This window comes from Poromitra crassiceps (assembly GCF_964638095.1).
Source record: "Poromitra crassiceps genome assembly, chromosome: 22".
NCBI classification, from domain to species: domain Eukaryota; kingdom Metazoa; phylum Chordata; class Actinopteri; order Beryciformes; family Melamphaidae; genus Poromitra; species Poromitra crassiceps.
In genome coordinates, this window is record NC_139647.1 from 9,468,931 (window position 1) to 9,482,379 (window position 13,449).

General features: G+C 43.0%; 1 protein-coding gene across 1 annotated transcript in view; it reads left to right on the plus strand.

Annotated features, from left to right (window-relative positions):
• The first annotated feature begins 81 nt into the window (after positions 1 to 81).
• macrod2 (mono-ADP ribosylhydrolase 2) overlaps positions 82 to 13,449 on the plus strand; it is a 591,249-nt gene continuing 577,881 nt past the window's right edge. The window contains exons 1-3 of the mRNA XM_083657986.1: positions 82 to 219; positions 6,024 to 6,125; positions 10,266 to 10,379. Of these exons, the coding sequence (XP_083514112.1) occupies positions 183 to 219; positions 6,024 to 6,125; positions 10,266 to 10,379 (253 nt within the window). The 5' untranslated portion in view covers positions 82 to 182. The remainder of the gene's footprint in view (positions 220 to 6,023; positions 6,126 to 10,265; positions 10,380 to 13,449) is intronic.

Consider the following 13,449-nt stretch of genomic DNA (forward strand, 5'->3'; position numbering starts at 1 on the left):
ACGGCGCCATCAGGGTAGGTTGCGTGGCCTGAGGTCTCCATAGAAATTTGACAGCTTCACAGGTGAGACATCGTCCAGAGGCTCTTTCACTTTCTATTTCAGTTTTCCGGACCACATTCGCTGTGAGCCTGGGGTTGCCACAGTCAAAAAACAGCCACCCGAAGTCCAATCATTCCGGCAGCATGAGCAAAAAGAAAAAGGACTGGAAGACTGAAAAAGGTAGGCTTGTTTTGGGGGGAATGTAATCTGGGGAGGCTATCACCATCTCCATGCCATGGCAGACAGGCAGCATCCCATATCCATGCCATAAGCTTGACAGCCACTCTTTCTGTCTCCCCCCGCGTTGTTTCTGTACTCTAGCTTATTAGCAAAAATAATTCGTTAAACCGATATGGTGACTATACAGATGTTGTGCTGATGTTGCGCCTGTTTGGTAGCCGTCAATCCACGTTTGACATTCGCAACAACAACACTGCCCACATACATAACTGTACGTTAGTGCCTCGTGCCTGCATGGTTTAGCGCCTTACACTCGCTGCTGTTTCCCGGGTCCTTGTTTTTACCTGTTTGAATGGCAATTCCTCACAGCTGTTGTGCTGCTGCTGCTGCACCAACAGCATCAGCCCATTCAGTTGCATTTTGCAATTCTGCAACTGAATAAAGTCGTATTCCTAGAAGCAAACAACACTCACGCCACTGTATTACATAAGGGGACAGGTTACTGGTTACTAGATAAAATATAGACCGAGGCAGTAGGTATTATTGCATACAATTCAGTAAGTAAATTAAGTAAGCACTTAATTTATTTCTTCCCATGCAGGGCAAGTGGTTTTGTTCTCAGTGAAAAACATCAGAGAGAGAGAGAGAGAAAACATGGCACAGAGTCACGTAAAGGTATAGGCTTGCTGTACACAATATTAACTTTACCTGAGCGTGGTTATGAAAAACCTATGTTTTCCTTGAAGCAGTACAATTATACTCCTGTTGGTCCAGGAATTTGCCACCAGAAGCTATAGGCCTTAACCTGTATCATAACATCATCACATACTGTATTAGACTGCTGATCCCTGCTACTCACACTTCAAACGCTGACCTCCAGTATGTCTGCAAGTAATGAACTGCTTACCTCAAATAACAAGGTTGTTTATTGTTGATATTGTTGTTCTATTATTATTTGATTGAGGTTATTATGATTCTGGGCTGCGAATACTTTGCAGTTTAATCTGTCGTGTCATCTTGACTTGTCGTCGTCTTCTTGTCATCGTGACTTGCCCACTCATTCATGACTTCATTTGAGTCTGTGGGAAAATGTAATGTTCAGCAAACAGCTTGGAGTAAAGGTAATAATAATTCATCTTAGCAGGTAGCGGCATGGAATGAACATCAAAGGAAATCAGATTTCATATTCCAGGTGTGTGCCCCTTTACAGTAGCTCAAAGTGCTTTAAGTGAAGATTAAGTGAAAGTCACAAAATGTGAGAGAAATTCTGAAATTTAGGACAATTTAAAGGATGATTCCACATTTTAATATTACCCCCCCCCCCCCCCCCCTAAATTCATGTTTGACTCATGGTTAGTCTTTGGGTAAGCGAAATTAGAATAGGCCTATAGTTACCACTAAAGATAAATTCATGTTTGACTCATGGTTAGTCTTTGGGGTAAGTGAAATTAGAATAGGCCTATAGTTACCACTAAAGATAAATTCATGTTTGACTCATGGTTAGTCTTTGGGGTAAGTGAAATTAGAATAGGCCTATAGTTACCACTAAAGATAAATTCATGTTTGACTCATGGTTAGTCTTTGGGGTAAGTGAAATTAGAATAGGCCTATAGTTACCACTAAAGATAAATTCATGTTTGACTCATGGTTAGTCTTTGGGGTAAGTGAAATTAGAATAGACCTATAGTTACCACTAAAGATAAATTCATGTGAGTCATGGGGGCAAAATCAAGCCAAAGCAGCACTTTTTTTGAAGCAGGAATGCAGACGATTCTGAACTCTGAGAACCTTCTGAAAACAAAACAAACTGAAACAGATCTAAACAAGGACACAGGAGACAGACAGACACTATTGTTGAAGGGACTGTATTTATAAGCTGAGTAGAAGCATAATATGCAGTAATTGCAGTTATCTCTCATTTGGTTTTGCCATTAATAGAATTCTGCTCATACATTAAATGTCAACAACACCATCATAATCGGCTTCCTCTGCCCAGAAATCACCAAGTGAAAGGCCGAGGTCGCCGTCATTCCAGCCAGTCCCTCTGTGCAGCAACAGATCAGTATCCGGCTCCAATCAGATCAGCTCATTCCCACAAAGTCTGCCTGAAACTTGGGTGTCATGATTGATGACCAACAAATAACTACTAACCTCTAGGGAACATGTGGCTCCTGTTGCTCGGTCATGCCGATTTGCCTACCTATCTCCAGTGCTTACCTGTCTCAGCGTGCAGCACAACTCCTGGTACAGGACAGGTGCTTGCCTTGTACCGCAATATCACGCCTTGACTATTGCAACTCAGTGCTCTCGGCATGTACGGTAACAACAAACAACACTTGATCTGCTCTATGCACTGCCTCGTCGTAGCATCTACCGTATCTCCTGTTGGACCAGAACTTGGCGTTAGGGCACTTACTCTCGTTGTTCTCTCCTCCTGACTAAGAACCTTGCTTGTGTACTTGTAGTATTAAAATCTCATGTGTATTTTGCTTTGGAGAAATGCATCTGCCAAATGGAAAATGTGAAGTACAAACGGAGATCATTATTTAAACTTTGAGGTAGAGGCGTTGGCTGTTGCCGGGCCTTACTGCTGCCGCAAAAGAAATGGTAGCCCAAAGATGGAAAGCTCCTCATACTCTTACCTTTTGGACAATGGGCATCTTCAGCTGGGGACCCTGGACGTCGGTGGCCTGAATGCATGATGGCGCTAAAGCAGAAAATATTATTACGGCATGGAATGCATTTCAATCATGAGAGGCCAGTCGGTAAGATTTAACAAGCGGCTTTATTTAGCAAATTGCAAGCATGGCAACTACTTTGGCGTATGACTCCCTTGTCAGGTGGCGCTCCTGTTGAGGTGAGAGGAGGGCATCTGAATAGGCTAGGCTAGAGAATCCCCCCCCCCCGTGGGGGATTCTTTGGGAGTCAAGACTCGTTGGTGGTGGACTGGGGAGGTGGGTGGGGCGAGACGACAGCTTCAGAGGAGATGATGAACAGCCGTGATGCCAGCTGCTGCTATGATCCGCCAGAGAGGGAGGTGACGTAGAACCCTCGCTGTATGTACTAGGATGAACTGACGACGTCATAACTGATGTCATACTTACACTTGACTGATGCCACGGGCTGATCAGGTTATGCAAATATGGCGGCCTTCTACCGGTAATTGAAATTTGGTATGAAACCTCACTTGTTGAAGCTATGCGATAATGCGTGGGGACCGTGGACATCTCCATGATAGCTAGGCTGTGTCTGTCTTAATATATCTTTGTTCGTTTTGCGGTTGGGGGGGGAGGTGGTCCTGCGTGGAGGAGGGGCGTTATTTTCGGAGTGAATCTGTTTGTGTATGTTTATGTATTGGTTTTTGTAGATGTTTTTTTTTTTTTTTTAATGTTGGAAAAAATGTAATCAATAAAAAATTGATCACAAAAAAAAAGATATATATTTAAGAATAAAACATATTTGAACTCATCCTGTTCTCATTGCAGCGCTCAGCTTTAGGATTGTAAGACAGCTCAGAGTGCAACAGAGTGATGAGCTGCTGCTGCTGTGTGCAGCCCGAAGAGCACTGCTGAGCACTGGCTTTTATTCATCCATGTAGAATAAAAGCAGCCTTGGGAATGGCAGGACAGCGAGAGGGGGAGAAGATACAGGAGGGATACAGGATGACAGGACAGCGAGAGGGGGAGAAGATACAGGAGGGATACAGGATGGATTTCCCCCCCCTACTGCAAAAAATAACACCTCTAATGTGAGCCTGAGCTACTGTGGGATTCTGCGTGGGATGACCTGAGGAAGCTGATATTTCTCCTCGAAATATAGTCAACCACTACTGCTGCCTCAATATTTTAGGCCCGGGGCTTATGTAAGAGGCATGCCTCATCATAACTCATACTCCCATAAAAATAAGTTGGTTGAGCTCATCATGTATTGTTGCGTGCGCCTCGTCAAAAACCCCAAACCTCAAAATTATCTGCAGGGGGGATAAAAATAGAAGTAGTATTTCATAGTATGGTTAATGTGAGGTTCTGCTTTTGTATTGTCGAACCACATCCGATTTAAATAAACGGCGTTTTATACAGGGGGGCACGTTCATAATTTGTGTAGCGTATTATGTCAAGAAGATGCAAATAATTGCACTTTGGCTGGCAGTGCAGATGAGCACGGGACAGAAGCAGCGAGGATGGACGAGGGCTGGAGCAGTACCGAGGCACAGCAACAGATGTGTGATGATGCACTGACTGATGTCAGCCAAATAAGTTGTTTGTTCTGCAACCAAATGAAGAGATATATTATATCTATATCTATCTATCTATCTATCTATCTATCTATCTATCTATCTATCTATCTATCTATCCATCTATCTATCGCTGTAACGCAAGTTACGGAAAAGCACTCCTACCACTGCGTTAGACACAACTAAGAATGGGGTCAGTGGTTCGTAGCTAAACGTTTTAAATGCAGACATGTATCATTGTGAGAGTCAGTTGATGTAGATCGTGCCACAGAAAAAGCACACTGATCATTGTTCACTCATAGCGATGCTATTGTTGCTAACTTTAGTCCCATGCAGTGCTGTGTCATCATCATGAATCAGTGGCAAGTTGAGAGAGCAGAGCAGCAGAGATGAGCACCAGTAGTGCAGGCAGAGCAAGATGTGTGCAGAGCAAACTACAAAGGATGCCATGAAGGCAAATAGTGCAGTGGGGTCTCTGCTGAGTGCCGTGGAGACCCAGCATGTTTTCAGGTTTTCCGGCCACTTGCCACAGCAGCCAATTTCTATACTGTAATTAATTAGCACGTCTTCAGCCAGAGAAGAGGAACTAATGAGTGGAATCAGCTGGTATCTAGTGTGTGGTTGGAATTAAAACCTACATAGCTCTGGATCTCCACGACACACGGTTGAGAACCACTGGTGCAGAGCAATTTAGAGAGAGAGTGGCGTCAGCGGAGGACCAAAATGCGTGACTCATTAGCCAATGAACAGCCAGGAAGGGGTCTCGCGCTACTTTTGAATATGATTCTTAAAAAAAAAAAAAAAACGTTTTAAAGTACAACACAAACTGTCCATTTTGCTGCAACTCGACAGTGCTGCTTAATCCAGGACCTTACTTCCTGGAACTCTTGGGAGTAAAAAACTGGTCCATCAGAGTGAATGGTGATGTCGCGACTCTTCTATATACACGGCTCTGCCTGATGATGATGATGATGGCAGGGCCAGAGGAGAGGAGGAGGATGACAGGAGCCACTAGAGGAGTCCAGTCAGACACTGACCACAGACACTCAGTGACCACTGCCAAGCTGTATGGATGGTGGACAGCTGACCAGAAGGAAGCACACTGGCAGGCAGTTTGGTATCACATGGAGGAAAAGGAGAAAAAACAAGATATTTACTTAGCAGAGATGTACGGCTCGTGCACACATTCTGTACACACGCATTTGATTTTTGTTTGCATGCTGCTGCCCATTCATTTTGTATTGGCTACGTCGCCAGGTACCCCAGCATGCTTTGCAAGGCGATGAGCGGCGGACGGCAGCGACGAGAGGAGGGGCCAATTTGAAATCGACCAATTGAAGACGGAAATACAGCAAGACAGCCAATCAAGCTGCAGCACCAAGCGACCAGCCAGGCGACAGCAGGCGTCTACACGCGGGGAAAAAAATCGTATATGTGTGCACGAGCCATTAGTCAAAAGTGTATGGCTTTTGTTGGAAATTAATTTACTTCAGCAGTTTCTTCCTTCTCTCGTCTCTCCATAGGGCCAGCTTTTATTCAGTCTAAAATGTACGCTCACTGTCTTCCACAGAGAGACTGCTCCGTCTCGATCAGGAGGAGCGGCGCAAGGAATATCGCCGCCATGATTTCATATCTCTGGACAAGATTCCCACCTGGAGGCAGGACAGTAAATGTAAGTGAGGCAGCTCATTGCCTGAGTAGTCTGTTGGGTCGCGTATGCGCCACGGCTGATAAATTGCCAAAGTCTGTCTCTGTCTGTCTTCACACACAGCACAGTGTGTACACACAGCTGTGTAATTGTAATGTTTCTAACATTTTATTTTAGGAAATTAGCATTTAGAGACTCATAATGACCGGGTGCAATTGCCAAATAAGCTTTAATTCCTAGATCATGAGCATGACAAGCAACCAGTAGTAAGGAGCTCAATGGTCAGAGCCGTAGTACTAACACTAAGCCTTGAATGATCAAGTATGAGATAAGTAGGCTACCAGGAAAATAATTAAATCAGTTGGAGTTCACCGAACAATGCTTATTATTATTATTATTATTATTATTATTATTATTATTATTATTATTATTATTATTATTATTATTACCGTTAATTATATCTTGAATGGGAGCGAGCCGATTCCTCCACTTTGACTGAATAATAGACTAAATCCCCATGAGAAAGAAGAGAAGATTTAAACATTTCAGGACACCTCAAACACAGAAGGAGAACAACAGAAATGTAAAGGCAAAAGACAAAGTCAAGTAACCCACAAAACAACCTGAACCTTCAGTGCCTGTGGCTGCAGTGGCTGGTCATTCTGCATCAAAACCCAATAACCATTGCCATTCTGTGTAATACTAGGCTTGGCCCTAATGTTTTGACAGCTGTGGATATGAATTAATAATGTATAATAATTAAAGGCCCTATGTGTAACTTCTGACTCTTACTGACACCGGTGGCCGATAGAGTAAGTGCACGTTCACACGCAACCACGCAGTTTCAATTCAGCGTCCTTGTTAACAGGCGAGTCCATTCACACCGGCCGCAGATCAGCTTGAGTCTGCTTCAAGCTTCAGTTCAGCATGGCTTTGGCGTATGGTGTGTTCGGTGGCCACTAACTGGCCGAAGTGGGGGATGGCGGGTGGGGGGACGACGACAATTTTGGACGCAATTTCTATTTATTATTTTTATATTAAACTGACTGTCCCACACCCTAGCATGCAAATAATATAGCAAGGACATTAGTTGTATTGTAATGCAGAAAACATTAAATTCTGGGTGTGATAATGTCAAATAAACAAGTAATAAAGAAAAAAGATTAAAAAAAAACATATTTTTTTTTACAAGCACCGATGATAGAACTTTGTGTGAGCAAATAAGTAAAAAAGCATTTTTCATCTGCATGTACAGTATGTTATATTTTGCTGTCTGCATGCTGCATATGGTTACCAATCAAATTCATGAACCTGTCTATTATATTAAAATTGTGACGATGAATTTCTCTTGGTAGGCAGGATGCAAAGTAGAAATGACATCTAGCCTGATTTCTGTGTGAGATACACTAAACCTACCTAGTAACATTTCTGGTGTCGCTGACTACGTCGCATAGTGTCGCGCAAGTGCGCCCGCATGACTTCCTTGTTTTGGTTTTCGCTCGATTGAAATGAATGAACATGTCCCCACTATTTTTATCAGCCTGTCCTTGATGTATGACTTCGTGAAAATCACAAAGAACACCGTGACCACTTTCCCAGAGAGACAGGAGGTGAGTTGTGTGTGTCGTTGTATGCGTTAAATGCGTACGTTACATCTTGCCTCCGACGTGGTTTCACTGTGCACTCCCTCTCTTCTCTTGGCTGTCTGCACTTATAGAGTGTCACGTGACCGTTGAACCGAGGCGAGCGGTCACTGAAGTATAAATGCAGCACCATGAGCGACACTTTCTTTTTCGTCTGCGACCATGTGCTGAGCGACACTTTCTAATAAGTATAAATGAAGCTTAAGCCTGTTTCAAGCTGTAACACCGTCATAACAAGAGGGCACTCGGGAGAGTGCATACCTCCGCCACGGCATGTTACCACCATTGCCATGCCCCCTCTTGGCCAGTGGGCGTGGAAAGTTAATCATTTCTTAAGTTGGTCCATGACCTACTTATCCACTAAGTTTCATGGTGTTACGTGAATCCGTGTGGAAGTTAAGTGCCTTTTTGTGATTGAACACGCCCATTACCACGCCCCCCCCCCTGTTGGCCAGTGGCCGTGGAAAGTTAATCGCTTCTAAGTTGGCCCACGACCAACCTTTCTGCCAAGTTTCGTGCAAATCCGTTCAGAACTTTTTGAGATATCCTGCTGACAAACGGAGAAACAGACAAACGGGGGCGAACACGTAACCTCCAGCCAACTCAGTTTGCCTGGCAAGGCAAACTCCATGGCGGAGGTAAATATACCAATACACAGGATTTGATATGGGCTTTTCTTGTGCTGTTAAACCAGATGGAGCCCCCTTTGTATAAATATGATTTGGATGTTAGAAGGAAGGGGAGTGGGGTGAGCTTTATAAAAGAATCTAATCTATCAAGCCTATTTGATTTTCTTTGGGCACATAGTCTGAACCTCATCCAATTTCCTAGAATTAAAGCCAAGAAGGGGACACAGAATACAAATAGGAAGATCCCATTTCAGAAAATGTGGCTGCCCAGGGGGGCCGGCACTGCAATTGACTTTAATATTTTGAAAATAATACCTCTCTCAATAACCGTTAAGCGGCCATGCAGGCCCAATCTTAATACCAATAAAAGTCCTCGAGGAGCACTTGAAGATCCTACTTACATGGCTTAGAGCAGTCGTCTCCGAGTCAAAGCCTGAGAACTGACTGGCACATCAAAGGCTCTTTTCAAAAAGGATTTCTATCCGGCTTGATTCTCATGAAAATCCTTTCGGGGACACTTGTTAAGCAGCAGTATTGGGGGAGGGGGGGGGGGAGTAGTTTGTACTTAGTTACTTTACTTCATTACCTACAATAAAAAAAGTAACTAGTTGCATCACAAAGTTACTCTACTAAAAACAGCTTGTTAGTTACAGTACTTTTGCATGATGACCATTGTCAGATACATGACATAGCAATAAGACGTCGCAAATCTTGGGCCTGCTCTTCATTGAGGTAAATAGTCATGTGGGAGGTCTTCCAGCAGCTCGTTCATTTGGAAAGAAGTTGTTCACCGCATCGCATTAATTAACAAACACTGATTTGCATCGTGCGTCCTTTGTCGAAGCATTTTTGAATCTTGTCAAAAAGGAAAGAAATACACAATAGGCCTATTTAGCAGTGTGCAGATTAAATTCTATGCAAATCAAATCCATAGCGGCAATGTGAAAACACAGTCTCTGGACTACTGACAGCACAGTATCGTCTACTCTAATGGGGTATAGCAGCACAGTGGATGATGGATTGACTTAAATGGCTATAAGTGTCTCGGCGCTACCGTGAGATATGACTCAGTCTTTCCATTCCTCAGAGGATTTTGACGGCACTATTATTTACATTGCGTTATAAAAACGGCTCTCTCAAAATCAAGCAAAATCTGATTGGCTCACAGCTGTGGTATATTTAGCATAAATATGGCTAAATATACCACAGTTATACCACAGTTAAGAGCCACTCCGCCTCTGAGAAAACAAATGGTGAACATGAAATGACAAATGGCGAGCATGAAATGAGTCCAGTTCCTCTCTGAAGGTGTGTGCTAATCAGTTAAATCAGCTCATGTAGCCTAGCCTTTGGTGATGTAGCAGCCCGAGCTTTCATTGCATACGCAACTGCCTCCATGTACAGGAGGTTATCTATGAATAAAAATGATTTAAATCGGAGTGGTTCACAGTGGTCCTCAAATGGGGACCCCCAGGCGTGGCACTTTGCCAGGGGGTCCGCAAAAAGTTTTCAGGAAAAAAATTATATATATATATATATATATATATATATATATATATATATATATATATATATATATATATATATATATTATATATAAATATATATATATATATTGCAAAAGCTTCATAGTTCAACGAAAATATTTTATGCTTTAAATCTAAAATGGTTCATGGATTACATTCTAATCTAACAAACCTATCAATTTAAAAGTCAGGCACGTTATTTGTTATATGCTTATTATACCACACCTAAGGGTGTTTTTGCCCCTTAGGTGTTGTATAATAAGCATATACACCACGGCCTGTCGTGAACTATTGCTTAAATATAACGTGGCCCAGGATACAACTTGGCTGTCATCATCAGTTGAAGTGGTGTTTTGTGTGTTCCAGTAAATGAGAAAGAAGAAGGAAAGGAGCCGACAGGAGAAGGAGGAGTGAGCGACAAAGTATCTCTCTACAAAGGAGACATCACCATCTTGGAGGTGGACGCCATAGTTAATGCTGGTAAGTTCGCCGCCCCTCTGGATTCCTCAAAGTCGTTGAGTGCTTGCAGACATCCCGAGTGCTTTCATTGTGTTTGGCTGCCCTCTAGTGTTACAATTCACAAAGTGCAGGTTCCCTGAGATTTCTGCAAGAGTGCCCAAGTGATGAATGTAACTAATTGAAACAGGTGTTGTTTATCTTGATATTTGATCTCACTGAGCAGCTTTCCCACTATAATGTCAGATATGAATACAGTGACTTTTCAGATTAGTTCCTGACTTTTGTCAATGCCTTTGCATAATTCATGGCAACTCCACTTCCTTGTGCCAGTGTAGTACAAGGTTAATTATTCAGTTGATTTATTTTTGCGGCGCTCCCATTCATATCTTTGCTGTCGTTAATGTGGCATGAGTGTGCTATGATGATTAGTGGTCACATTTACAAAATGTTACTGTTGGGAAAAACATGGCCGAGCTCTGTTATGCTGAGGGAAAGATGCTGGCTTTGAAAATGGGGCATATTTATCACCAGAGGTGATGTAGAGGCTGCTCACAAGAACCTACACATAGTCAGAGGTGCTGTATGATTGCTGTTGCTGTTGCTGCTTATGGCCATTTTGCAGCTAACAGTCATGCTAACAGTCAACAGCATCATGACTGGATACTGCTGCTGTCTATTACCAAGGTCTATGTTGGCTCCCTGTTTACTTTCTAGTCATGCTGCACATATTGGGTTTGTATTTGTTCTGATGGTACGGTGGCTCAGCGGTTAGCATTGTTGCTTCATAGCAAGAAGATCCCAGGTTCGAACCCCTGGTCTGTTCCAGGTCCTTTCTGTGTGGTGGTAGCATGTTCTCCCCCGTGTTTGTGTGGGTTTCCTCTCGGTGTTCCGGTTTCCTCCCACCGTCAAAGACATGTATGTTAGGTTCAATACTCCTGTCAGTGCCCTTGAGCAAGGCACTGTCAAAAAGAACTAGAGTTGTGAGTGAGATCATCATGATCACACGACAAATCCATCTTGCCACGCTTCAATCTATTGGTTTGAATTTGAACCACCAGTAGTTCGCACCAATCAGCATCCAGAGGCAGCTACGGGGGTCGGATTTAGGTGTGACGACAGTGAGAAGCGAGCCTGTGATAGACGTGATAGACAGATGGCTCATCCACTCACCTGCCAGGATATTTTTGAAAGTGCCTGCCATTTGAAACGCTTTCCCGAGCTACTTGTTCCCAGATGGTTATGTGAAAACAAGCCATCTGGCAGCATCACGTTACTGGACTTGCTCCTCCTAGTTCTAGGAAGGTTCCAATGCAGAGGATGAATTTACCCACGGGGATAATGAAGGATAACTTAACTCATATTTTTTCCTTATGCACCATTGGTAAACACACTCAAACAATGCTTCAGTCTGTTAAGTCAATTAAGCTGTGTGTGTGTGTGTGTGTGTATGTGTGTGTGTGTGTGTGTGTGTGTGTGTGTGTGTGTGTGTGTGTGTGTGTGTGTGTGTGTGTGTGTCACTAAGATTAACAGATGTTATCGTATGCTGTGTTGGATAAGGCGAATCAATTTAAGCTATCAAAAATGCCCATCCTGATGATAGGAGGTATTGACATAATAGCTAAATCATCCTCAACATCATGTAAAAGACAATGATGCACGTACCTAAATAGAAATATGATGTCATTGTGTGTTGCATTGTCAAGACCTTTACAAATGTAGCAGTTATCATACAATGCAACTTGTTTGTTGTATATTATACATACTATTTAAATATATTTCAGATCTATATATTTACTATTTAAATAAGATATTTGTTATATATATATATGGAGGGGAGTGTGTATGATGGATGCAGTAGAAATATCATATAGTCAAACTCACTTTATCACTGATCTAATTCATTATGCTCTGAGGTCAATATTCTAATTATACAAATCAATGTGATTGCAGTGGGTGGGTTGAGCTATGCATCGTTAAGTACGAGCTGCTCCTGCTTTCTTCCGTGATTTAAGTGGCTCTGAGAGAAAACGAAGCAATCTTGGGCTTTAATGAATGCGGTTTCGGGTTGAACATTGCAGCTTTTTTTGTATTGGACTTCTTCATGCTGTTTTAGCAGAGGCAGTCGTCTCCTGCAGCAGTGAATGCTGACAGACGTGTTGGCCAGGGACCAGTTCATTTTGTTTAGCAGGCTGACAGAGGGGCTGTGAGGGGCCAAAGGAATCGCTGACTGGCTCCTTTATGATTTCCATAACATCTCCTCTCCTTCAGCAGCTGGCACACTGTTCAGTCTGTCCCCACTGTGGAGGACCAGTTGTCTGTGTGTACAGGTGGTTGGACCGATAAGGAAATAGTGGTGGACTTTTCCATTTCTATTCGCCATCTGAGACACACCAACCCTTAACAATAGGAGTGTGTTGTGAATGTGAATGTAGCGAGCAAGAGAAAACAACACGCTATGTTTTTGTTGTTGTTGCTCGGGTAACAAGAAATACAGTCAGTGTGACAACCTGCTAAGGCCCGGCTGCTCTTTTCTATAGGTTTCTTGGAGCTTTTATTTGTGGCTCTGCAAAACCTTGAATCCCAGTCCCAGAATAGATTGTCCTATGATCATTCATGATTTACTGATAGTACAATTTGCAAGAATAACGGTGGAAAAAACAATGTATCCAATGAATCAGGCTAGTACACAACTGTGTGGCATGGCCCAGTCAAAGTGGCCCTCGGCTCACCCAGATTTGAGTGAGTAACACCGTCCTGTGCTGTAAACACTTAACGTTAAACAAACAAAAACGGATGTCGTTGAGCGAGGCGCGTAGATAAGATCTTTGGATAGTTTGCCAGACTTCTTGCCTTTCATCCATTCATCCTATCCAATCTCCCATCCTGCAGTATTTCCATTTCCACATGCTGCCGTTCATGTAGGCGACTCGACTGCTATACGAAGCTTTGAACACGTCTTTGCTTTGAGCAGCGTGGAAGAATTACCGGTAGCCTAAAGCTTCACGGTGTCTGATTTCTTTTTTCCCACGCAAAGTCAAACAGGGCAGCGGTGGGTAATTTACAGAGTGAATCACTGGTGAATGTGGAGGTT